Here is a 24,339-nt window from a genome sequence, read left to right as displayed (position 1 = left end):
CGCCACAGAAATCATTTGTTCCTACCATAATCACCATCTCATTGAGTTTTCTTCTCTGCTTTTCCATTATATTTGTTAGGCTATTTTATTTTAAAACCCTGGAAACTCAAAATAATAACATGACCATCAATTGCAAGTTTTTTTGATTGAAATCTAGCACAGAATATTCTTTTATAATGTAATATTTTTAAAAATTTATTCCAATATACATTCAGTAGTGTTGTAGGATCTGTGTGCGTGTACATGTAACATACACATATTTGAGTCTGGTTTGAGACAGTATAGTGGAAGTATAGTATATTATTCTTCCAATGCCTCTCATATTGCTTTTCAACTTTTTCCAATTCCTTGTTATCAGTCTAACGATTTGCTTTAATATATTTCCAAAGTTAATTCATACTTGATGTCTTTGTTAATTTTTGAAATGGCATGATTCTGTTTATTGGGGCAAGTCACCTTGTCAACAATTTCACTAGCGTTCTTTGTTGCTGCTCTACTGGTCTTGTGAGGTTTTGGTATCATTTTATGGTTCTATTTTTGTTGGAATATTAACAATATTCCACCATTTTTTGATACAAAATATACTAAGAAGCTAATGTAATAAAACATATAAAAATCACTAATTTCACACGATTAAAGATACCAACCTTCCACTATACTGTCTCAAACCAGACTCAAATATGTGTATGTTACATATGAGCGCACACAGATATCCTACAACACTACTGAATGTATACTGGAATAATTTTTTAAAAATATTACCAGCAAATAGTTAGTGAACAGAATTACTGAAGAATGCAATTAATAGATATTTTTGTACATTTAGAAGATGAATTTAATATATATGTTAAAAAAAAAAAGATTTTTTAAAATAATATTTTTAGTCTTACTCACTTATAATAGTCTTCTTGTGATTGATTATTTTCTTTAGGATGGTAAAATGGAGCCAAATATGGACATTTTATATAGAAATTTGCCAAAAGCAAATCTCCAATTTCTGGATATTTAGACCACATAGCTATGATAAAAGCTGCTATAGGAAAGGCAGTTTCAAATTTTGATGCAACTTGACCATCTCCTTGTGCCTGGGGGAGGGGGGGGGGATATGTACAGAATGTTAATAATCATACTATATTATTGAATATATTATTACAATCTTTAAATCTTTACACAAAATGAAAAAAAAAAAAAAAAATACACACACATATACAAAAGCAAAAGTAATCACAAAAACATAAGTAAACAAGCAGCTACCAATAGACTTCTTGCTTAATCAAAAAATTAACTATTTAACTATAGTATGGATGGATTGGATACTGAAATATCCAGTTTGAGAGGAATGTGTTGGCAGCACAAGCGATCTTGCCTTTATTTCCATAAGATGGTGTAATGTAAAGAAGGGATGCATCATATGAAAGCTCATTTCTAGTTATAATCTTTATCTGAAGGATGAAGATTATGAAATTACTCAAATTTTACATATCACTATAAAATTATGAAGGAATTGTCTTGCAACAGCTCAATAAATCCAGTTTCATTCTTCTCATGAAATTTTAACAGATGCTGACCTGTTAATTTCTGATTGAAATATTTGCAGTAATAAAATTACTATATTCTTGTGAATATGTGTGTATAATTAAACCCATCTTGTTTATTTAGTGATGCATTTCTTTGTCACTAACAACTGATCCACCAGATCTGTAACAATACCCTGCTATGTATTTGATCTTATTAGACTCCACCTCACACCAGACAGCTTCAAACTCACTGCCACTTGAAAATTTCTTCCTAGTATTACAATCATAGGTATCAACTCTAACTAGATTCAAGTCATCCAATATCATTAGCAGTACACTCCTTCCTCTCCTATCTTGTCTATCCTTCCTAAAAATGCTGCACTCTTTACCCTTGCAACCAGTTAGTATATCTTCTTTTGATAACCAGGTGTCACTAATACCTACAATGAGGTCCCAATGTACTAACCAATGCAACAAACTTTACTCCTTTACTTCTGATACTTCTAGTATTCGTGCTCAGACATAATAAGTTACCTGCATGCTTTTTTTTTTTCCGTATACTCTTCTCCGTAGTCTGCATGACACAGTTGGACAACTTGCAGATCTCTCTTACATCCTTGCACATACTTCATAGGTCCACAGTGGATGAACAAAACTGTTCTCTCCTCAATCATTTTCATGATAATGCCCATTCCCATCATTAACACAGTTAATATAATATTATATAATGTTATCGCGCTTACACACAGATTCTCACCATTCTTCCCATCATAATTTAGTTTCCCTGACTCTCTGTGTTAGGTCTCATACCAATTAATAGTTTTTTTAGACTCCTGATACCCAACACATTCAAGTGTAGACCATCCCTCTTATACAAATCCATTTTATCCTCATATTCACTCCACATATTCAAAAACATACATCCATTCTGTTACACAGCCTACCCATTGAATTGTTTGCCATCATAGCTCTTCTTAATTCATTTCTATCATATCTAGTTAATATACTTACGATTCTCACTCTTCACTCTTGCTTCTTCCAACAACCCTTTCATATCCTCTCATACTGAACTTATCGCTAATTCAGTTGTTCATACCTAATAGAATTACAATCTTCTTTGCTTTGCTTTTCTGTTTTTTCAATTACATGTGCTATATTTTTAATTTTTGCTCTAGGATAAACTTGAAGTTATAACTCACTTATCAATGGCATCAATCACCATACCAAATAATATTCTTCTTTTTACAATCAACATTACCTACCTGATTTTCGTTATTCACTATCTTACCTGATTCCATGTTTCATTGTTTCTCATTTTGGTGCTTAATTTTCTAATCCTCGCTATGTTCCTTTAAACATCCTTTGACTTTCTGCAATTCCTGTGTGGTCTGTTTAATAATATTCTTTAACTTTGCAATTTTGGAGGTTAAATCATTTTCAGTATCCTATTCAGCAGGGCAAGCATTATTGTTCTTGACTTTGCTGTTCTTGTTAGCATTCCATTTCTTGTGTGTTTTTGATGCCATTTTACAGTTGTATTTGATATTGAAATATCTCAATAAAAGATACTATGAAAACACTAAATATTATAAAAACATGAAGATCTACTGTACATTAATTTTCTAAAGAAAAAATAATAAAAACAGATAAAAATCACTAATTTTGTAAGTACTAAATACACCAACCACTCATAATTTAGCTCAAACCTTTCATATTCATTCATTCTTTTTCTTGCAGCATAACATAGAATTCTTTTGGGTTGTCATTAGCTTGCAGTTTCTTACATACTCAGACTTAGCTTTCCATGCGATGTTATAACTCCTCTGCCCTTCCCCTTATAATTTTCATAACTGATGTGATCCTTATGCAGATGGTATTCCTTCCACATTATCTTTTTCATACAAATCTATATTATCATTTCACTCCTAGCATTCGTGCTAGGAGTGAAAGGAATTCTTTGAACTTTAAGGACACATTCTGAAATTACATCTCCTTATAATTTTCATAACTGATGTGATCCTTATGCAGATGGTATTAATTCCACATCATCTTTTTCATACGAATCTATATTATCATTTCACTCCTAGAATTCGTGCTAGGAGTGAAATAGATTCTTTGAACTTTGAACTCTAAGGACACATTCTGAAATTACATCATTTAAGTGTTTTTTCAATGCTTCCCATGCACTGTTAATATCCTTTCTATCCAATAACCTATAATACCTCACAAAACCCAACATATGCTCCCATTTGTAATTTCCTTCTTTGTAGTTAATTCATAAATGTAGCCACTTCCCAAGTCAGTACTGTATAATCACTGCCACCAACTTGAAGCAGAATAGTTACATCTTTACCCCTCTGATATTTTAATCGGATCTAACACTCTTTGACCTTGAGTTCTTTCTATCACATGCTGTTTGACAAAGTTGTCTTGCAACAGCTCAATAAATTCAGTTTCATTCTTCTCATGAGATTTCACTGCTATATTATCAGTAGCAGAAGACTTGTCGGTATCGAGTGTAAAGTGACAGCTGTTATTTTCTGATTTTGACAAAAATTAATATTGCTTGCCAATTTTTCCTCAGAAATTTTCATCAAAATCTGTTTCTCAAGTTCTTTTATGCTTATGAATGGATGGACAAGCAGGCAGATGTGACATAGCAAATAGATGCTGTCATCTGTGAATGAATGAATGAATGAATGAACTCAATAAGTTTGTACTGCTCTGTATGACCAAATACCACTGGGTTTTTCTGCTATGAAATTATGTCTTTTCAAACAAAATGTAGACATTACTTAAGATTTTTGAACAGTTTTCACTTGCACAAAACAGAAAAATTGACTTGAAAGATATGGAACTACATATTTTATCTTATACATCAAGACAAATTTCCATTTATTGGATTCTTAGTTATAAGAAATCACACTATTTGGACCTAACATCTCAAAATGTTGTGCGGCCTCCTGACATAAATTTGAGAAACAGTATGAAAAAAAATTATTTCAAAATTAGTTAAATTTGAAAACTGACTAGTCAAAAATAAATAAATAAAAATTTATTACAGAGTTTGGGACTAAGAAACATCAGGTCTTTGATAAAATTCACATTCACTTCATTCTAGAAGGATATGGACTAAGCAAAGTTACTGAATATTTAAGCAGTTGTGATAGTGATAGTTTATAGAATACATCAAAGCAATTAAAGATGTAATGTGTGTGAGGGGGGGGAGGGGATGTACTGTCTTATTAATTAATTACACATCAATTACTAATTCATTACAAATGAAACAGTTTGGCTGGCTAGTTCATTTTGTAGAGGAAAAACCTGGGTTTCAATGAGGACCAAATGTGCTACTTCCTTGTAAGGTCATTTAATTCGCTTTGCACCTCTGCACTACAGAGGTTTGAATATTTAACTATAATAATTTAAAAACTCACTGAGGTATAAAATAAGTATTGGTAATTCACATAAATGAATATTTGTAGCTCAGTGGCTTTGAAACATTCCTTGTCTAGAAAAGAGACCTGTGTTTTCAAATCTCATCTATGATGAGAAGATTTTTTCATGACAGCTAAGTTTGCCAGTCTTAGAGATAAAAGCATTTTTTCTTTTAAAAACTCCTCTCACAAACACGTGAAACAATCCATAGGCATTATTTGTAGACTATAGATATTATGCTAACTGCTCGATTCCACTCTGATTAGGCTGATCATCAATGAATTCCTTACAGCATCAATATTAAGGTACAATGAAGAAGTTGCTGAAATCTAATAAATGATCCAAATTAGCTGATTATATTATTAATACTGTTATTACAGTTAGTACTAATCATTCATGAAGTTAAAAAAAGTAAACTTTTTTACACAATAAAAAATTATTAATTAAAATTAAAAAAATTATTACTCACCACAAGTTTACTAGCTAACAAATCCTTGCAAAACTTTACTGCAAGAGGGTGGTTCTTAGTATTAACATTCTTTCCTGCCACCTCCACATTTTGGCCAGTGAGCAGAGCATCAAGACGGTGAATTTTATCTTTTAAGTGTGCTCCAGACAAAGATGATATTGCATTAATTGGTGAATTAACTGCTTTTTGCAAGTCAAATTTATACTGCTTCATCTAAAAATAATAAAATTTCAGATATATCAAGTATAACATATTATGTTTTTAATGATAATATATTTATACTAAAATATCTCAATTCAATATTAGGTACTGCACTTCTTATGGTCAAGTAATTTGTCTTACACAGAATGAATAGGAAGAGAATTGACACAAAAACAGTTTATAAAGTGTTTCTTGAGTGAACAAACAAACATATACTAATTTAAGTCTAATAATGAATGGTTGCAGAGATACTGCTGAAATAAAGCTATGGAGTTTCCAGTGATAAGAATAGGCAACACATACTAGTGAAATGTATACTCAAGAATTCACAATTTATGTTTACAACAGGTTCTCAAAAATACTACTTTCAATACAATAAGTGCATTCCATATGTAGCTTGTAATCCTGAAATATTAAAAGTTGTTTGCTCATTTTAACAAGCAGTGCAGCTTATTTTTGTATCTTAAAAACAACTGACATGATGTTTTTTTATGCACTCTATGCTTTTAATGCCAAATATGCTGATATAACTTATGTTTCAAGACTTTGCAAGAGAACTAGAGTTTTGCTATTGCTAAGAGCAGTCCAACTATTTCTAAATCAAAGAATTTTGAGTCAGAGTATGATTAACAGAGTTTTTCAGAAATTGCAAGATTTGAACATTTCCTAGCATTTATATTTCACCTAGGAGTCCAGCTGATCAAAATGTGGCTTTACAAGAGACACCGTGGCAGTACAGAAGTCATCATGTAAGTTTTAAGCAAAATGTCTTCGTGTTCTACAAATGAGAATGGGTAGAATGTTACATGAAGAGAGCTTCTATCCATACCATGGACAGTGCATTCAGGATTATTATGCCAAATAATGAAAATTATATCAGTTGGATATAATTTTCATTATTTGGTATTTTGTAAATAAATAAAATTCACATTTTGAATTCACATCATAATTGTGTTAAAACTTAATTCACTTGAATCGTATCAGTATAAACTCACAATTCACAAATATGGTCAGAAATAAATTATCAAGTCACTGTGGAAAGTAAGTTTCAACAAACATTGTTCAGTGTAAATATGTGGTAGTTTTTTGTTCCTAGGATCATTGGTCCATTTATTTTCTAAGGTTGTCTTAGAAGTGACACATCTATGATTTTTGCAAGGTTCTCAACTGACTGAATGAGTGAACAGTGTATGTTTCTACTCTACACTCACGGGAGGGAATCTCACTGCTTTTAATACCCTTGGTAGTAGGGTACTGAAAATCCCTGGACAACCTTTTGTATGTAATTTGCATAAAAAAAAGGTTAAATTATGATTACTATTAGATAATATACCTTTAGTCACACTGCTTTCTATGCATCTCTAATACAGCGGACCGTCACATTTTCCCTGAGAAGTTGGGTAATATTTGGTCCATATAGAAAACAGTTCTAATGAACTAATGTGCATTAAATGGATTATATACTGATGAGATGAATCATGTAATGAGGTTAAAGCTAGCATTGTTGAGAACTTACTTCAAATTTTCAAGTTGTAAATTCTTATTTAATATCCAATTTAATAAAAACTTGAGCAGGTCTTCTTATTCTTCTTTTTTTTAACACTGAAAACTCTATAGCCATTTTTTTTAATGCAAGCATCCATAACTTAGTAAGTGTTCTGTATTAGATATACATAAGAATTTTTTATAAACTCAAAAATAAGGGAATTTTGAGGAATAACGAGTTTCTCTATTCCATCCCAAATGTATTCTATGGGGTTGCGATCTGTGGAGCATGCTGGCCACTTGATTTGATTAATATCCTTCGTTAAAGGTATCTCCACTGCTCGTGTATGATGTGGTGTGGCACTGTCATCCATGAAAATGAATTCTTCGTATAGCAACATGTCCCATGGTGCTGCAGGTGAAGAAATGACGAAAAAATTTGTTCCAATATTGTTCACCAGTCACAGTCCCTTTTTCCAGCACTTGTGACTTGGTCTGTCCATTAAGCATAATGCTTTCCCACACCATGACCCCAGCATTGCCGTACCTATTGCTTTCAAGAGCATTCTTGAAACTTGGACAAGAATATAAAAAATAAATATGAGGAAGGTTGTAAAATGTTCTGGAGGCTATTGAAAAAGATTAGAAATTGAGAAAAGAGCAGTGTAAAAGGAATCACAAATGATAATGGTAACATGAAATTTAAAATATTCTAGATATCTGGAGTAAACATAGTATGAGATAGGATATGAAAGGATTGTTGAAGGAAGCAAGAGCGATAAGTGAGAGAAAATTGTTAGTCAGTTACCCAGATATGATAGTAATGTTTTAAGAAGAAGAGCTGTGATTGCAAATGATTCAATGCACAGGATATGTAGAAGGAATGGTTGTGAGTTTTTGGATGTGTAAAGTGAGTTTGAAGGAAAAATGGATATGAACTGGTGAGAGAAGCTAAATGGATACAATGGAGAGTTTTAATAAAATAACAGGAAGGCAAAACAAGGTCACCACCTGGAATACTAAGTAATGTTTTGCATGGAGAATGAAATACTTTTGCAAAATATGCAAGATTATAAAAAAGTTAATAATGTTCCAATACTAGTAAATGAAAAATTAGTAATTAGAATGGTTTAACTGAACTCTACCTTTATATCAGAAACAAAACTCTGACATGATTCCTTCCATTGTCTCATATATTCCATAACCTGAGCATATTCTTTTAGTGTTTGAGGACTAACATAGGCTGCTATTTTGGAAATAATGTTCTCTACAGGAATAAATAACAATACAAATTTATAATAATATAACTTTTACAACAGTGTTTTGTTATCAGTGCTAAGTGATACAAACAGTATTTCACAAAAATAAAGCTTCTGGGATAGCTTTTAAATCTTTTAAAATGTTTATTTTGAAAAATAAATTGATTTATGTTAGTAAAGCTTCACTCATTGTAAGCAAACAAATAAGAAAATAAAATATTTTTACATTCAGTACTTTTCTGTATATCCCCTGAGGATACATAATAGGAATCTGATAACAATGATGATATGTAATACTTTACTGCAATGTAGTTGGCATCTTGACAATGTTAACACCAAAAGTAATACAGCACAACGTTAAGAGAAAAACATTTTTTTGTGTTATGTGTGAAAATATTAATGCATGTTTTAACCAAACATGATGTATCTCATCATCAAATTCCTGCCATGTACCCTCAAGGGGTGTACAGGATATGACAGTACTACATGAAAAAATTACATCATTACTAACTTCCTATCTACAATTTTCCTCCAAATCAGTCTGTTACTTGTCAAGACTCCAACATTATCAGATCTTATATTTCTATCGTCTAAGGCACTTTGTACCGTATCAATCCACCTATATCTTGGTCTTCCTCTGGGTCATTTTCCTGCCAACCTGGCAGAGAACACTTGTTTTGCTAATCTTTCCTCTCCCATTCTATTTAAGTGACCATACCATCTGAGATTAGCTCTGCTAACGCATTCCTGGATGCTGACAATGTCAAGTTCTTTCCTAATATCCTCATTTTTAATATGATATTGCCATTGATGCCATCTGTTCACGCCTCTAATCTTTCTCAGGACTCTCATATCTGCGGTCTCTAGTCTTTGGTCACGTGTTTTACTTCTGACCCAGCTCTCAGATCCATAAGTTAAAATTGGTTTGAACACAGTCTTGTATACAGCTAATTTAGTGTTCCGACTAATTTCTTTCTTATTCCATATGAATTTATTCAATTGACTTCCCACGATACCAGCTTTGCTGATTCTGTTGTCTATTTCTATATTTAGTTTACCATCTTCAGTAAAAATTGTGCATAAGTAGCTGAAATGTTTTACTTGTTCCACAGGTTCTCCATTCACAACACAGTTGACATTTTCAATGATTCTGCCTATTTTCATTGTCTTTGTCTTTTTATTGCTGACCTTCATACCATATCTATTACAACAGCTATTTAATTTAGTCAGAGAATCTTGCAGACTTGTAGCGGATTTATTTAGAAGTATAACATCATCCGCATAAAGCAAAGAGCTGACATTAACATCTCCAATTTTGATATCAGGTTTAATACCACATTCCTTCATAATGTGATCCATATAGATAATGAATAACAGAGGGGATAATGTACATCCTTGTCTCACACCAGATTTAACATTAAACCATCTTCCTGTACTTCCTTCAATTCTAACTGCTGACTCACAACTCAAATAAAGACTAAGTATTGCTTGATATAATGCCCCATTGACACCATATAACTGCAGCGTATTGAATAGTTTCTCTCTTGGCACCTTGTTATATGCCTTTTCCAAATCGACAAAACTTATATACAGATCTTTGTTATATTCCCATGCTTTCTCGACTATTTGTCGTAAAGTGAAGATCTGATCCTGACAGCCTCTATTTGGCCTGAATCCAGCTTGTTCTTCACCAAGCTTTTCTTCCACAATTCTTCTCAACCGTTTCTCAAGTATACTTGCATAGATCTTGCCAGGAACACTCAGTAGGGAAATACCTCTGTAATTCTCACATGCAGTTTTATTTCCCTTTTTATATATGGGTACTATGAGAGCTCTACTCCAATCATCGGGAATTCGTCCCTCTGTCCAGGCTTTCTGAACTATGCAGTGCAACCACTGTAAGACTCTTATACCACCATACTTCAGCATTTCTGGTCGAACATCATCTACTCCTGCTGCCTTTCCACATTTCAAGCCTTTGATGGCTTTTTCTACTTCAAGTATGGATATGTATTCCTGACTGCATGCCTGGTCAGTGTTTTTTATCACTGTGCTGTCATCACTGCTTGTTTCATTTAGCAGTTTTTCAAAGTAATTACTCCATACTTCAAGGATATCTTTTTCTCTTGTTTTCATTTCACCTTTATCATCTCTAATTCCTTTTACAGCACTCTTTCCTCCATTCCTAAGCTTCTTCAACAACCTCCAGAATATTTTGCCACCTTCTTGATATTTATTTTCTATATTCTTGCCAAAGTCCTCCCATGACTTTTGTTTAGCTAGTTTTACACGCTGTTTAGCTTTCTTACATTTGTCTCTGTATTCTGTAAGAGTAAAAGCTGACTTATTTGCCAGGAACTTTTGATATGCTTTCTTCTTTTCCTTCACTGCCTCTTTAACTTCCTGTGTCCACCAGGGAGTTCTGATTTTTTTATCCTTGCACACAACCTCACCACATGCCTCTCTGGCAGAATCAATCAATGTTTCCTTCAGAGTTTGCCACTGAATCTCCAAGGTTTGATTCCTGTTCTCAAAATCTTTCATTTTCTTTTCAATAATATTTCTGTATTTTAGTCTACAGTTCACATCTGAGAGCTGCTCAACTTTTATTCGCTTTAAAACTTTCTTACATGTTATTCTTTTCAATATGAAATTCAATTTTATCCTGCTCAAGACTAAATAGTGATCACTTCCAATTTCAAATCCTCTGTACACTCTGGTGTCCTGCACCATGAAAGTCTGGTGATGCAGCAAATACTAGAAATAACAAGAAGCTTGTTTTTTCAAGTAATTCTATATGCATGGCAATGTACACACACGCGCACACGCACACATGATGTATCTCTATTCTGAAAATGCTAACTATGTATAGTTGGTGAAATGCTGAAAATCAAATTATATCATTTTCATTGATTTGGTATTGCTTTTGAAATATAGCATTTAATACACTGAAATACCATGAAAGTCTGGTGATGCAGCAAATACTACAAATAACAAGAAGCTTGTTTTTTCAAGTAATTCTATATGCATGGCAATGTACACACACACACACACACACACAGAATAGTTTGGTTGTAACAAGAGTGTCATCTTATTATTATGAACATTTGCGACTGTTTGCTGTGAATAACCATATGGGTTACTGAATGACAGTTCAAGAATCAAAACTTTTTTTTCTCTCTCTGTCTGTCTCTCTCTCTCTCGTTTTTTTGTAGCTTGTGTATATATGACTGGCAGAATATTCTAGATTATGATTGAGCTTTAAAGGAAGAAAACTAGAACTTAGTTTGTATTAGGAAGAATTGAAAATAACAAAGAATTGTAAAACAATTGTGTGTGTGTCTATATATATATATATATATATATATATATATATATATATATATAGACTATTACTTGTTCTAAACTCTATTTTGTCTAAAGTACAACATATTTTTAAGATTATTACACTTTTTTTATATAATGTTCATCAAGTAGCTTTATTTTATTATCCTACATGTTTCGCCAATATTTTTCTATCGGCATCTTCAGGGAATACAAACTAGTAAGCTATATGAAGGTAAGACTAGGTTATAACTGATGGTTCTAATTCATACAAAAAATTAGTATTGAAAGAGGCAATGCGCGTGTTCTCGGGAATGTGAGTTATTCGTTATGGTTCATGATGTAATTGTTATGAAAGTTCATTTCTTTGATGTTTAATGATCTGATTAAAGCTTTCCAAATTTCTGGTAAGGTTAGACCTTGATTCTTGTTTAGGTTTTCAGTTTTACAGGCGACTGTAGCTGCTTCCTTGAAGGTTCTTGAATGGTAGTTATCTTCTATATATAGGGCATAAGGCTCTTATCCCACTCAATGTGATGGTTAGTAGAGGTAAAGTGGCAAGAAAGGCCTGAAATGTCTTGTCTGTTGTTTCTGACATATCCTATGTGTTCTTTCTTTCTCATTTCAAAGCTTCTAGAGGTCTGACCTACATAACTAATACCACATGAGCAAGGTATATTATATACTCCAGAGTACTTGTAGAATGGATGAGGATCTTTCGGTGATCTTAAAAATTTCCGAATAGTGTTGATTGGCTTGAATGCTACTCTGATATTATGTAGTTTTAGAAGGTTAGCTAATTTTTTGGAAATGCTGCTGACAAATGGAATAGTAATAGTACTGATGTATTGCACGTCATCACGTTGTCTATGTGGTATATCAGTCAAGAGAATCTTGTTGTAGAGTCTTTTTGGATAACCATTTAAAGATAGTTCTCTGGATATTGTAGTTAATTCCATTTGTAGATCATTCTTATCTGCTGGTACTTTATAGCTCTTTTCTTGAGCATATGGATAATGCTAAGTTTCTGCGCTATATGATGAGACGAGTCCAGTATTTGTAGGTTTTCTATAAACAGATAGGTTGATACTATTATTGGTTTGTTTCTTTAATAGGATGTCAAGGAATGGCAGTTTTCCATCTTTTTCAATTTCTAATGTGAATTTGATGGTATGGTGGAAACTATTGATTTGTTTAAGGTAATCCATTAGTTCTTCTTTTGTATGATCCCAAATGAGAAAGATATCATCCACATATCTGTACCAAATTTTCGGTTTTGGAATGATCTGGGATAAGATTTTTTCTTCTAGATCTTCCATGAATAAGTCAGCACAAGGAGGGGAGAGGGGGCTACCCATAGCTAATCCCGTGAGTTGTTTGTAGACAGTGTTTTGCCAAATAAAATAGTTAGAAGTACAGTGATTGAACAAAGTAGTGATGTTTCTTGAGAACAAGTTGTCTAAGATGTTGATGACTTCAACCACTGGAATGTTTGTAAACAAAGATGTAATGTCTAGGCTTGCTAGTATATCCTCTTCATAGATAGGGATGTTTTTTATTTTATCTATAAAATGTTGCGAGTTTTTAATATAAGTATCCGAGACGTGAATGTGTTGTTGTAAAATCTTAGCAAGGTACTTGGACAGTTGGTAAGTGGGAGAATAGATTCCGCCAACTATTGGACATAATGGTATACCTTCTTTATGTATTTTAGGAATGCCATACAGTCTAGGAGTTAGTGGGTGCATTGATTTTAACTTTCTTATTACTTCTATAGGCCAGTTAGTCATTCCACGTAATAGTTCATTGGTGTCATTATGGTTTTTTATGGTCGGATCTCTACTGAGAACTTCATAGACAGACCTATCAGATAATAGATTTTTAATTTTTTTCTATAGATTTTAATTAAATCTATTATCTGACAGGTCGACATATAAAATTTTTATAATACCTCTCCTTGAAACCATTAACAGACAAAGCACTTACCACTGACTCAGGCAACCCACCATTCATTCACCACTCTCCAAGCAAAAAATCTAGTTCTCACTCCCTTGTTAACCACACTCTTACCCAATTTCCAGGGAATGACCTTTTGTTCTTCCTCCTCTAGCCAACTACTGAAACATTTCCCCTGCACCAATCCTATATGTTTCTATCATATCTCCCTTTTTCACCTATCAACCAATGGATCCTCTCCATCACTTCATCCCCCAAGAAAGTTAGATAACCAGAAGACCTGAGTACAGTAATCCAGATGTGATCTTATCAAGGCTTTATAAAGGGGAATGATAACTCCCTTACCTCTGCTTGTTAGTGTGTTCTTCAATAACCAAGTAATCCTGTGAGCTACCTTAGCTACTTCAGCAATATGTCCTCTAAACTTCAATTCTCTATCTACTACTACCAAAATCCCTGGCTTCATCAATTTCCTGGAGTACAGTTCCCTCAATGTGGTGCAAAGCTTGTACCACAGTGAAGTATAAAGCTTGTAATCTTTGTATTCCAAAATGTATAACTTTACACTTTTCCACATTAAATTGACATCCATTATTTTTTGCCCATACTATCAGCCTACTCAAGTCATCTTGCAAGCTTTCTACATCATCTTGCAAGCTCTCTACATCACCTTGATGAACTATTTACCAAATTTATTCACCTGCCTTTTCCTGTATTCTGCTCCTCTATATACAACTTTTTTGTTATCTTTCATCAGTCATCCTTTTATCCATATGCAGTTTGCATAACAGAGTTCCATGTGGTATCCTATCAAATCTGCTCAGTAAGGAGGTTCAGGATATGAAGACCAAGTTAAATGTGTTGAATAGAGAAATTATGACTATGGAGATTACTTTAGCTGAAGTAAGTAACAAATTTAAGTAAGGGAGAGTCTTTGGTGAATGATGAAATAATGAATAGTATGGAAGTGACTGGGAGTCAATATAATGAAAGCACAAGAGGTCTAGAAGAAACAAGATGTTGTAAAAGTGAGGAAGTAAAGTAAAAGAGTGTTGAAGGAAAGTAATGAAATGGAAGAGTCATGCTGAATAGTGTAGAAAATGAGGATGTGAGTGATGCTTGTTTGAGTTTGAATGAAGTTATGAGGTTATTATATTGAATCACAATATAATATATTGTGATTCAATGATTAAGGGTATGGAGAGTGATATGCCTGAGGAATGCTTGTCTGGCAGAACAATAGAGAGAGAGAGAGAGAGAGAGTGACTTTAGCATTAAAGAGAGAAAGCATGATGCAGAAAAGGTGATAGTTATGATGGGTACAAATGACCTGAGTAGTAGTATTAATTGGGTAGCAAAAGAATTAAGAACTTTGTTAGATATTGTGAAGAAGAAAAGGGTCAAAGGGAGGATTAGTGTGTGTGTGGGTGCTGCCTTGTTTTGACAATTATGAGTTAAGTAGATGAGCGATGATAATGAATGATATGATTGCAAGAATGTGCAAAAAAAAGAGGTCTGGAATTTGTTAATGTCTGGAGTGTTTGAAGGCAAAAGACAGCTGTATGCAAGAGATGGATTGCATCTGAACATGGAAGGTCATAAGCAATTGAAGAAGTTACTGTTTTCTGAACAAGTTGGCAGGGAAACTAAAATTGAAAAGGTTGAGTGTAGGAGGGAGAAACTTGTGCAGTGAATGTATATTTGTTGATCTTTTTTGAAGAAATTTTAAGAGTGGATAAAAATCAGCATGGGACTACTGAAATTAATAGAATGTATATCTGTTCTAAAGGTGGTACAAGAACTAAAGGGAATCTGCAATCTTTGTATATTAATGCAAGAAGCATTTGAAATAAGAGGGAAGAATTTTTGGCATTAGTCAGTGCAATCTCACCAAAAGTTGTAGGCATTAGTGAAACTTGGCTGTCAGCAGAAGATGTGGTTGCTGGAATTGAATGTGATGGGTACAGTATTTTCAGGGAGGATAGAGAAGATAGAATGGGAGTAGGAGTACTGTTGATGTTAGCTGATGAGTTGCAGCCAAAGCAAGTAGTATATCAAGAGGATTGATGTGTGAATTTGAGGCAGTCTGGTGTGACCAACGTAACCAAATATACAATATCACCCCCTATACCCCCTGGCCTACAGCTGCTATAGGCCAGGGGGTATAGGGGGTGATATTGAATTCATGCATCAGCAAATTAGTGCAATGAGTGCAGGGTTAGTGATTATTATGGTGATATCAATTGGAAGGAGGAAATATTACATGACAAAAAGGAAATGGAATTCATACATCTACCAGATAATTACTTGAAACAGCACATAACTGAAGGGACTCGCGGTGTGAGTGTGTTGGATCTGGTCATAGGTTCAAAGGACATATGCATAAGTAGGGTGTCCTTGTTACCTCCAATTGGTGAGAGCAATCATGTAGCATTGACTTGGGAAGTCGCAAAATTTGTGGATTTCTCTCTTAAGAAGGGGTATATATGGAATTACAGGTTAAGTAATTATAACAAGCTTCAGAGTGAGCTTACAGCTGTCCCATGGCAGAACATATTGCAGGGGAAAGATGTTAGCAGTGTATGGGATAAAATCAACAGGTATCTGAGGAAGGCAATATCAGATTGTGTCCCCATGGTCAGGAAGACAAATAAGGTAGGCGTTAGATGGATGAGTAGTGGTATCAAGCTTGATCTGCAAAAAAAGAAAATATTATGGATAATTAACAAGGAGAAAGGCGATCAGTACACCCATGAGCAGTACAAGGCTCAAGCTAGGAAGGTTCTTAGCATAGTAAGAAAAGCTAAGCCAGATTATGAGAAGACCTTAGCCAAGAAGATCAAGGGTAATCCCAAAGAGTTCTTCCACTATGTGGCAAGTAAAAGGAAGAATGACTTTGGAAGGATAACCTTAGTGGGTGCTAATGGTATTGAGGTAACCAATTCAGATGTAATAGTACAGTTACTGAGTGATCACTTTTCAAAAGTCTATCACCCAAGTGAGGATATCTCTGTACCTGTAGCAATAACTAATGTGAGAACTGAAGTTCATAAATCAGAGGTACTTAATACCTCTGATTACAGAATTTAAATGCAAACACTGCTATAGGTTTAGATGGAATATCAGCTCGGGTGTTGCATGAATGTGCAAAGAAATTGTCAACGCCTCTTACTTGTTATTTAACTTAAGTTTGAACTCTGGTATTGTCCCTAGGGAGTGGAAGGAAGGCAAAGTGGTTCCTTTGCATAAAGGTGGCTCTAAGATTGTGGTAGTTAATTACAGACCAATCACCATCTCGGGAGTGGTGGTAAAAGTATTGGAAAAGTCGGTTAAGGACAGAATTCAAGAATGGTTCGGATGAGAATGTGATACTCTATAGGGGCCAACATGGCTTTGTTCAAGGTCGATCCTGCCTTAAAAATTTATTAACTTTTTATAATAGAATGACATCTGAGTTGGACAAGGAAAATGGCTACACAGTAATACTACTGGATTTTGCTAAGGCTTTTGACAGGGAGGATAGAGAAATACCCCATGGGAGACTGTTGTGCAAATTAGAGCAGATGGGGATGGATACTAAACTGGTGATATGGATAAGAGAATGGCTCATGGAGAGATAATAGAAAGTAGTGTATGGAGGAGCAGAGTCCAGGATGAGGAAGGTGACCAGTGGTGTGCCTCAGGGTTCTGTGCTTGGGCTATTATTAATTTGTACATAAATGATATAGGAAATGGCTTGAAGGGAGATATTCAGTTGTTTGCTGATGATGATGCAAAGTTGGTTTAGCACAATAAAAAATCAAGCTGATGTTAAGAGTTTGCAGGATGATTTAAATAAGGCTGGCAAAAGGTAATGGATGTCAGTTCAATGTGGAAAAGTGTAAAGCTATTCATTTTGGGATTAAAAGATTACCAGCTGTGTACCACATTGATGGAATGGTACTCCAAGAGATTGATGAGGCTAGGGACTTGGGGGTGTTGGTGGATAGGAAGATGAAGTTCAGAGGGCATATTGCTAAGGTGTCCAAAATTGCACATAGGATTACTTGGTTATTGAAGAACACACTAACATCCAGAGATAAAGAGATTATTATTCCCCTTTATAAGGCATTGATACTTCCACATTTGGATTACTGTGCTCAAGTCTAGTCACCTGAATTCCTTGGAGATGAGGAGGCTGTGGAGAGGATTCAGAGGAGAGTGACTAAGTTGGTGAGTGATGTAAAAAATGCTCCCTACATTGATAGATTGAGAGCTTGTGGATTGCAGAGGTTGGTTGATAGGCAGAGAAGATACCCGAGATTTATATGATAGAATCATTTAAATTACTAAAAGGTTTTTATAAGATTGATGCAGTGGAAATATTTCAGCTGTGTGATAGTGATGGAAGAAACAAGAGGTCATCCCTGGAAATTAAGGAAAAGTGTGGTTAACAAGGGTGTGAGAACTAGATTTTTTGCTTGGAGGGTGGTGAATGGGTGGAATGCATTGCCTCACTCAGTTGTGAGTTCTTCGTCTGTAAATGAATTCAAGAAGAGGTAAGATAGATATTGTTTTGATAGTTTGGGTCTCCCACGATGAGTCTACTGACTCTATGGAGATACCCGTAATAATAATAATAAAATGCTTTCTGAAAATCCAGCAGTATCATTGTGTATCAAATCCCTTGATTCAACTCAGCTCACCCTATTATAAAAAGTTAATAGATTACTAAAGGCATGACCAACCCCCTCAGAGTATCATATTCTTATCCACCCATTTCTAAATTCTCTTTTGATCAACTTTTCTAGTACTTTTACTACCATTCCTGAGATTGGTCTATAATTTGCTGCCATAGACTTAGATCTTCCTTAATGCAAAGGAATTATTTTGCCTTCCTTCCATTCTCTTGGGACTTTTCCAGAGCTGAGACTTAAATTAAAAGCCTAGTCATAGTCATCACCAGTTTCTTTATACATTATCTTAAAACAAATCGATATCCTATCAATCCCACAGCTGTATTTACAATCAGATTCTACAATATCCTAATTACCTTCAATTCATTAACTTCTTATCAGTCCCTGTCACCTATGCCAAAGCTGTTTTTCTTAATATGACCTACTTACTTCATGAAACACCTGTTACTTCTTACAATACAGCAACACTTCACAGTTAACTGACACTCTAATAATCAGAACCTCAGTTAAATGGTCCTTGTTAATAGGCTCTGAAATAGATCTAACTGTACATTTGCAATGATGCGCAAATTGATTTACTGATCAGTTAACTAGTCAGGAAGATCAATTTCTCAATGAAGAAGATAACTCAGATAACAGCAAACACTTGAAAAAGCTGTACATGATATGCAATAACAGTTATTTTCACCATGTGATAGCTAATTATTTTTTGCCCTATAATTGTACTTTCACAGAGAACTGTTTTTTTGTCATTAACTAACTAAATTATATTATCTAGTGCTGCAGAATACAATGGAAGACCTTGATTTTGCTGATGACATAGTGCTCGTGTCCTCCAAGTTAAATGACTTACAGCTAAAAGCCGATGACTTTGCTTACTGTTCAGAAACTGTGGATCTTCATATAAACAAGAAGAAAGCCAAGGTTATACAAATAAATGAAAAATAAAATAAAGAAATTAAGTTAAAAAATGAAACAATTGAAGATGTTGATACTTTTACATAACTTGGATCAGTAATAAATAAACAAGGTGGCACTGATGAAGATGTGTTACAAAGAATTGCTAAAGCACAAAATTGTTCCAGGTCATTAAATAAATTATGGAAAGTATCAAATATTACAGTTAAAGTGAAAATTAATATCTATGAATCTATTGTGTGAGCAGTACTACTATATGGCTCTGAAACTTACCATGGCACAAAGTAATAAATTGGATATTTTCCAAAACAAATGTTTAAGAAGAATTTTAAAAATCTTCTGGCCAATACAATCACTAACGAGGAACTTTTAAAGAAAACCTTCAAGTCAATAGATGAAGAGATTCACCTAAGAAGATGGAAATGGACCGGACATGTTCTTCGAATAGGGATAAACAGAATTCCCCAAGTAGCACTGAGTTGAGCTCCAGAAGAGAGACAGATGCTCTAGAGGTTGTCCAAAATTAACTTGGAGAAGAATGATGGAATCCAAAATGAAGGAGGCAAGATGGGTGAGTTGGGCAGAAGCAAGAGCAGCTGCGAGGGACAGGGGCAGATGGAAAACCAGCATTGCAGCTTTATGTGCCAGTAGGCACAGAAAGACTTGATGATGATGATGATGCAGAATACAATGAAAAAAGATCAATATCCAATCAGTTAAATAATTTGTTTCCTTCTTAATTTCTTTGACAAGTTAAAAAACCAATAAGTTCAAAATGTCTTTTAAAGAAATACAAAGTATTAAAAAAAATGTAATCTTAATGAAAATATGAAATACAATCAAAAACTATATATTTACCTCTCATTTTTTCTCTGGTATCTGAAGGTGACTGGGATACAGTTTCTGAAATAAATACAGACAAATTAAAATTTTTGATACTGATTGAATGATAACTTAATGCATCTGTAGTGCAGATTGAAGAAATGCCCCCTCCCACCTCAAAAACCAGACAAACTGGCCCTGGAAATGATGGAGATTAGATTTTTGTTTAATGATCAGTCCATAAACATTCATAAACATCAGTCCATAAACAAGTAGTTGGTCACCCTATGTTAGTTTTTTCCATTCATTCCATGAATGGGAAAAAAGGAACGTGCTTACATTTGCTATGAAGAACTGTGAAGGGAAACATAAGATAGGACACTGTTCAGAGGTTAGCAGTAGAGGGGACGAACTATGAAGGAGTGTTAAATAGCTGCTGAATATACTTCAATGGATTTAACAGAGGATGGAGGAATTACTAATGCCAGTTCATATGAAGAGTGGACGTGGAAATAAAGATGCAAGGTAGAAACTGAATGCCTATGTGAAAGTGGGTGAAGCAAAGTGCTGAGATGGGTCATTAATCAACCTAACTGTTCTCTTCTTTATTGAGTCAATTGCTTAGAGAGTGTAACCCCAGATGTTAGATGAGTATTCAAATAGTATGGATTTGATTTATAGGATTAAAAGTTGTTCATAGGTAAAATAATGTCTTGAGCCAAGGAAGCAATAACTTATTTATATGTAATGTTGGAGTAATCCCAAGAGAAACTGCATTTCTCTTAGGAATACTGCTGTCAAAAGTAAGAATGGAAGAAAATTATTATTATTTTTTGGTGGGAAAGAAGGCAGAACCATGTTTTGCTGATGATGAAACTGACAAGATTACCAGAACCAACTGAAGAATGGGAATCAGAATTTAGATAGCAGAGGTCTGACATTTTTGAAAGGAGTGATAACTTGTGTAATGTAAGGTTTGTCAAAAGAAAAAGATGCTCTCATCATCATCAAAACTGTGTACTGGATTAGCAGTCAACTGGAGTAGATTTATTATATACAGAAGGAAAAGGGCATGTGAGCATTAATCACAAAACTAAGTAACCATCCACCAAGTGTAGTGTGTCAGTTAGAAAGATGACAACTCAGTTGCACAAGGGATAAACTAAATGGTGTGAGCTTACTTAACAGATAGAAGATCTGGCTGTCTTTTTTTTTCTTCTTTTTTTGTAACTTCCATCCACAGGTCTCCAATAAGCTGTGATTGCAAACAACCATATCCATAGACTGCTGTTTGGATAGCTGATAAACTAACCGACTACTATTTAGACTTACATATTGGTTTAAACTCATTATTAAGTTTCATGGAATGAATACAGCATATATAAATAATTAAACACATGTTTAATTGAGCCTATATTTCATCTCTCTTGGGGTGCTTAAGGGTCAAAACTGTATAACTAAGAGGTCTCCACATAGCCTTTAAAAAAATGCATAGAACCAACCAGGTCTTCTGGCCTAATGCCCAATCCTCACCTTCCTGTGGTGCACCCTGTTAGGTATTTACTGGATACTGAACAAACGAGGAAGGGCTGGCAAATTGGAATTTAGCAAGCCAAATTGTATTCTTATTGGCTTCAACCAAAATATAAAATGATGGTACAACATGACAGAATTTCATGCCAGCTGGGACGACACTCTGTTAAGCAAAGTCCCTGTTGTTTTCACCATGGAACCAGTGCAAACAGTAAAAAGTCAGCTACTGGAACAAATCCTGAAACACACCACAACTCTACATCACCAGAGTTCAATGATCAGTACTATCAACATAAAAAGCCTGAATGGCAAAGAAAGGAGCTAGCTGAGGAATTAGATAAGTACCAGATTGACATAACAGGAGTGACTGAAACAAACAAACAAAAAAAAGGCAAAATCTGGTGATATTTTTCTGAGCAATAAATACAAAATGTTATATTCAGGCAATGACAATCAGGGAAAAGGTGAAGCTATAGTACTGAACACAAAATATGAGGCTAATCTTGAATGGCAAGCAATATCAAGCAGAGTGGTGTGGACAAATATCAGAACGGGCAAGTGAACAATCAGACTTATTTCTGCCTATGGTCCCACAGAAGGTTCTACCAAGGTAGAAGTGAAGGAATTTTCTGAGGCTTTAGAAAAAGCAACTGACACAATGAAAAATTGGTCCTTGTTGGAGATCTAAATAGCAGAGCAGGAAATGAGTGTCGGACATACAAAAATGTTATGGGAAAATTTGGAGAAAAGAGCAAAGCTAATAATAATGCAAATACCTGATGGATTTCTGCTCAGGATATGGACTGGTTATTACTAATACAATGTTCCAACATAAAAATGTGCACAAATTCACATGGAGAGAAAAGGCAAGGAATAAGAAAACTATGCTATTGTTGATAGTGATGTTTTCTCACTGGTGCAGGACACTACAATGTACAGAGGATTTGAAATTGGAAGTGACCACCATCTAGTCTTGAGCAGGATAAAATTGAATTTCATAATGAAAAGAAGAACAGTAAGAAAGTTTTAAAGGGAATAAAAGTTGAGCAGTTCTTAGATGTGAACTGTAGACTAAAATGCACAAACATTATTCAAGAAAAAATGAAAGAATTTGAGAACAGGAACCAAACCTTGAAGATTCATTGGCAAGCCCTGAAGAAAACATTGATTAAGCCAGAGAGACATGTGGTGAGGTTGTCTGCAAGGATAGAGAAATCAGAACTCCATTAAGGACACACAGGAAGTTAAAGAGGCAGTGAAGGAAAAGAAGAAAACATATCAAAAGTTCCTGGCAAATAAGTCAGCTTGTGCTCTTAGAGAATTCAGAGATAAATGTAAGAAAGGTAAACACTGTGTAAAACTACCTAAACAAAAGTCATGGGAACACTTTGGCATGAACATAGAAAATAAATATCAGGAAGGTGGCAAACTATTCTGAGGCTGTTGAAAAAGCTCAGAAATGGAGGAAAGAGTGCAGTAAAAGGAAACAGAGATGATAAAGGTGATGAAAACTGGAGAAAAAGATATCCTTGATGTATGAAGTAATTACTTTGAAAAATTGCTAAATGAAACAAGCAGTGATAGTACAGTGGTAAAAAACACTGAACAAGCATGTAAACAGAAATACATATCCATACTTGAAGTAGAAAAAGCCTGAAATGTGGAAAGGCAGCAGGAGTAGATCACAAAATCAATGAAGATATAGAAGAAGAATGGAGAATTTTAATAAAGACAATTCATAAAGCAGCATTTAAACTTGGAAAGAAAAATAAAATATTAAAAAGAAAACATTAAAAATTTGGAACATACATATCGAAAATGCAATAAAAGAAAAACAAATGACATACAAATCATTCCTTCAAAAACATAAAAGGAAACAGAAGAAATATACAAAACACTATAGTATGGAAACCTCACCAAATTCTTGGGACAGATTTATTAATAAAATAGAAGACATAGATGGAAGACAAGACGACTGATAAAATATTAAGAAAATTAAACAAAGAAGAAAGAGATATAGCCAAACCAGCTTAATACAAGAGAAACAATGGATAGAACATTATAAGAATTTATGATATGACCCAAATTTAATAACAGAAAATAGTAATTAAGAAATCAATACTGGGATAAAACCAATTAGATTAGAAGAACTAAAAGAAGCAATAAAAGTATAAAAAAATACAAAACAACCAAATTAGATGGCATATCAAATCTTCCTCCTGAATAAGTCAGCTTGTGCTCTTAGAGAATAAAGAGACAAATATAAGAAAGCTAAACACTATGTAAAACTAGCTAAACCAAAGTCATGGGAAGACTTTGGCAAGAAAATAGAAAATAATCAGGAATGTTGCAAAATATTCTGGAGGCTATTGAAAAAGCTTAGAAATGGAGGAAAGTGTGCAGTAAAAGGAAACATAGATGATAAAGGTGATATGAAAACTGAGAAAAAGATATCCTTGATGTATTTACTTTGAAAAAACCAAATGAAACAAGCAGTGACAGCACAGTGGTCAAAACACTGAACAAGTGCAAACAGGAATACATATGCATACTTGAAGTGGATCATATTCAACCAGAAATGCTCAAGTATGGAGGTATAAAAGTCTTGAATAGTTAAAAGTATAAAAGGCTGCAATGAATAGTTCAAAAGGCCTGGACAGAGGAATGAATTCCAGATGACTGGAGTAGAGCTCTCTTAGTAAACATATATAAAAAGGGGAAAAAACTGAATGTGAGAATTA

At 34.1% G+C, this 24,339-nt stretch overlaps 1 protein-coding gene across 1 annotated transcript in view; it reads right to left on the bottom strand.

The window, feature by feature from the left end:
- Gle1 (Gle1 RNA export mediator) overlaps positions 1-24,339 on the bottom strand; it is a 150,306-nt gene that overhangs the window by 9,754 nt on the left and 116,213 nt on the right. The window contains exons 8-11 of the mRNA XM_090400627.1: positions 20,102-20,146; positions 8,256-8,377; positions 5,425-5,637; positions 895-1,085 (exon numbers count right to left, since the gene is read on the bottom strand). Of these exons, the coding sequence (XP_090256753.1) occupies positions 895-1,085; positions 5,425-5,637; positions 8,256-8,377; positions 20,102-20,146 (571 nt within the window). The remainder of the gene's footprint in view (positions 1-894; positions 1,086-5,424; positions 5,638-8,255; positions 8,378-20,101; positions 20,147-24,339) is intronic.

Source organism: Typopeltis vanoorti, chromosome 11 (genome assembly GCF_054136105.1).
Source record: "Typopeltis vanoorti isolate ZY-2024b chromosome 11, IOZ_Tvanoo_1.0, whole genome shotgun sequence".
NCBI lineage: Eukaryota > Metazoa > Arthropoda > Arachnida > Uropygi > Thelyphonidae > Typopeltis > Typopeltis vanoorti.
This window is presented reverse-complemented; position numbering and strand designations above follow the sequence as displayed.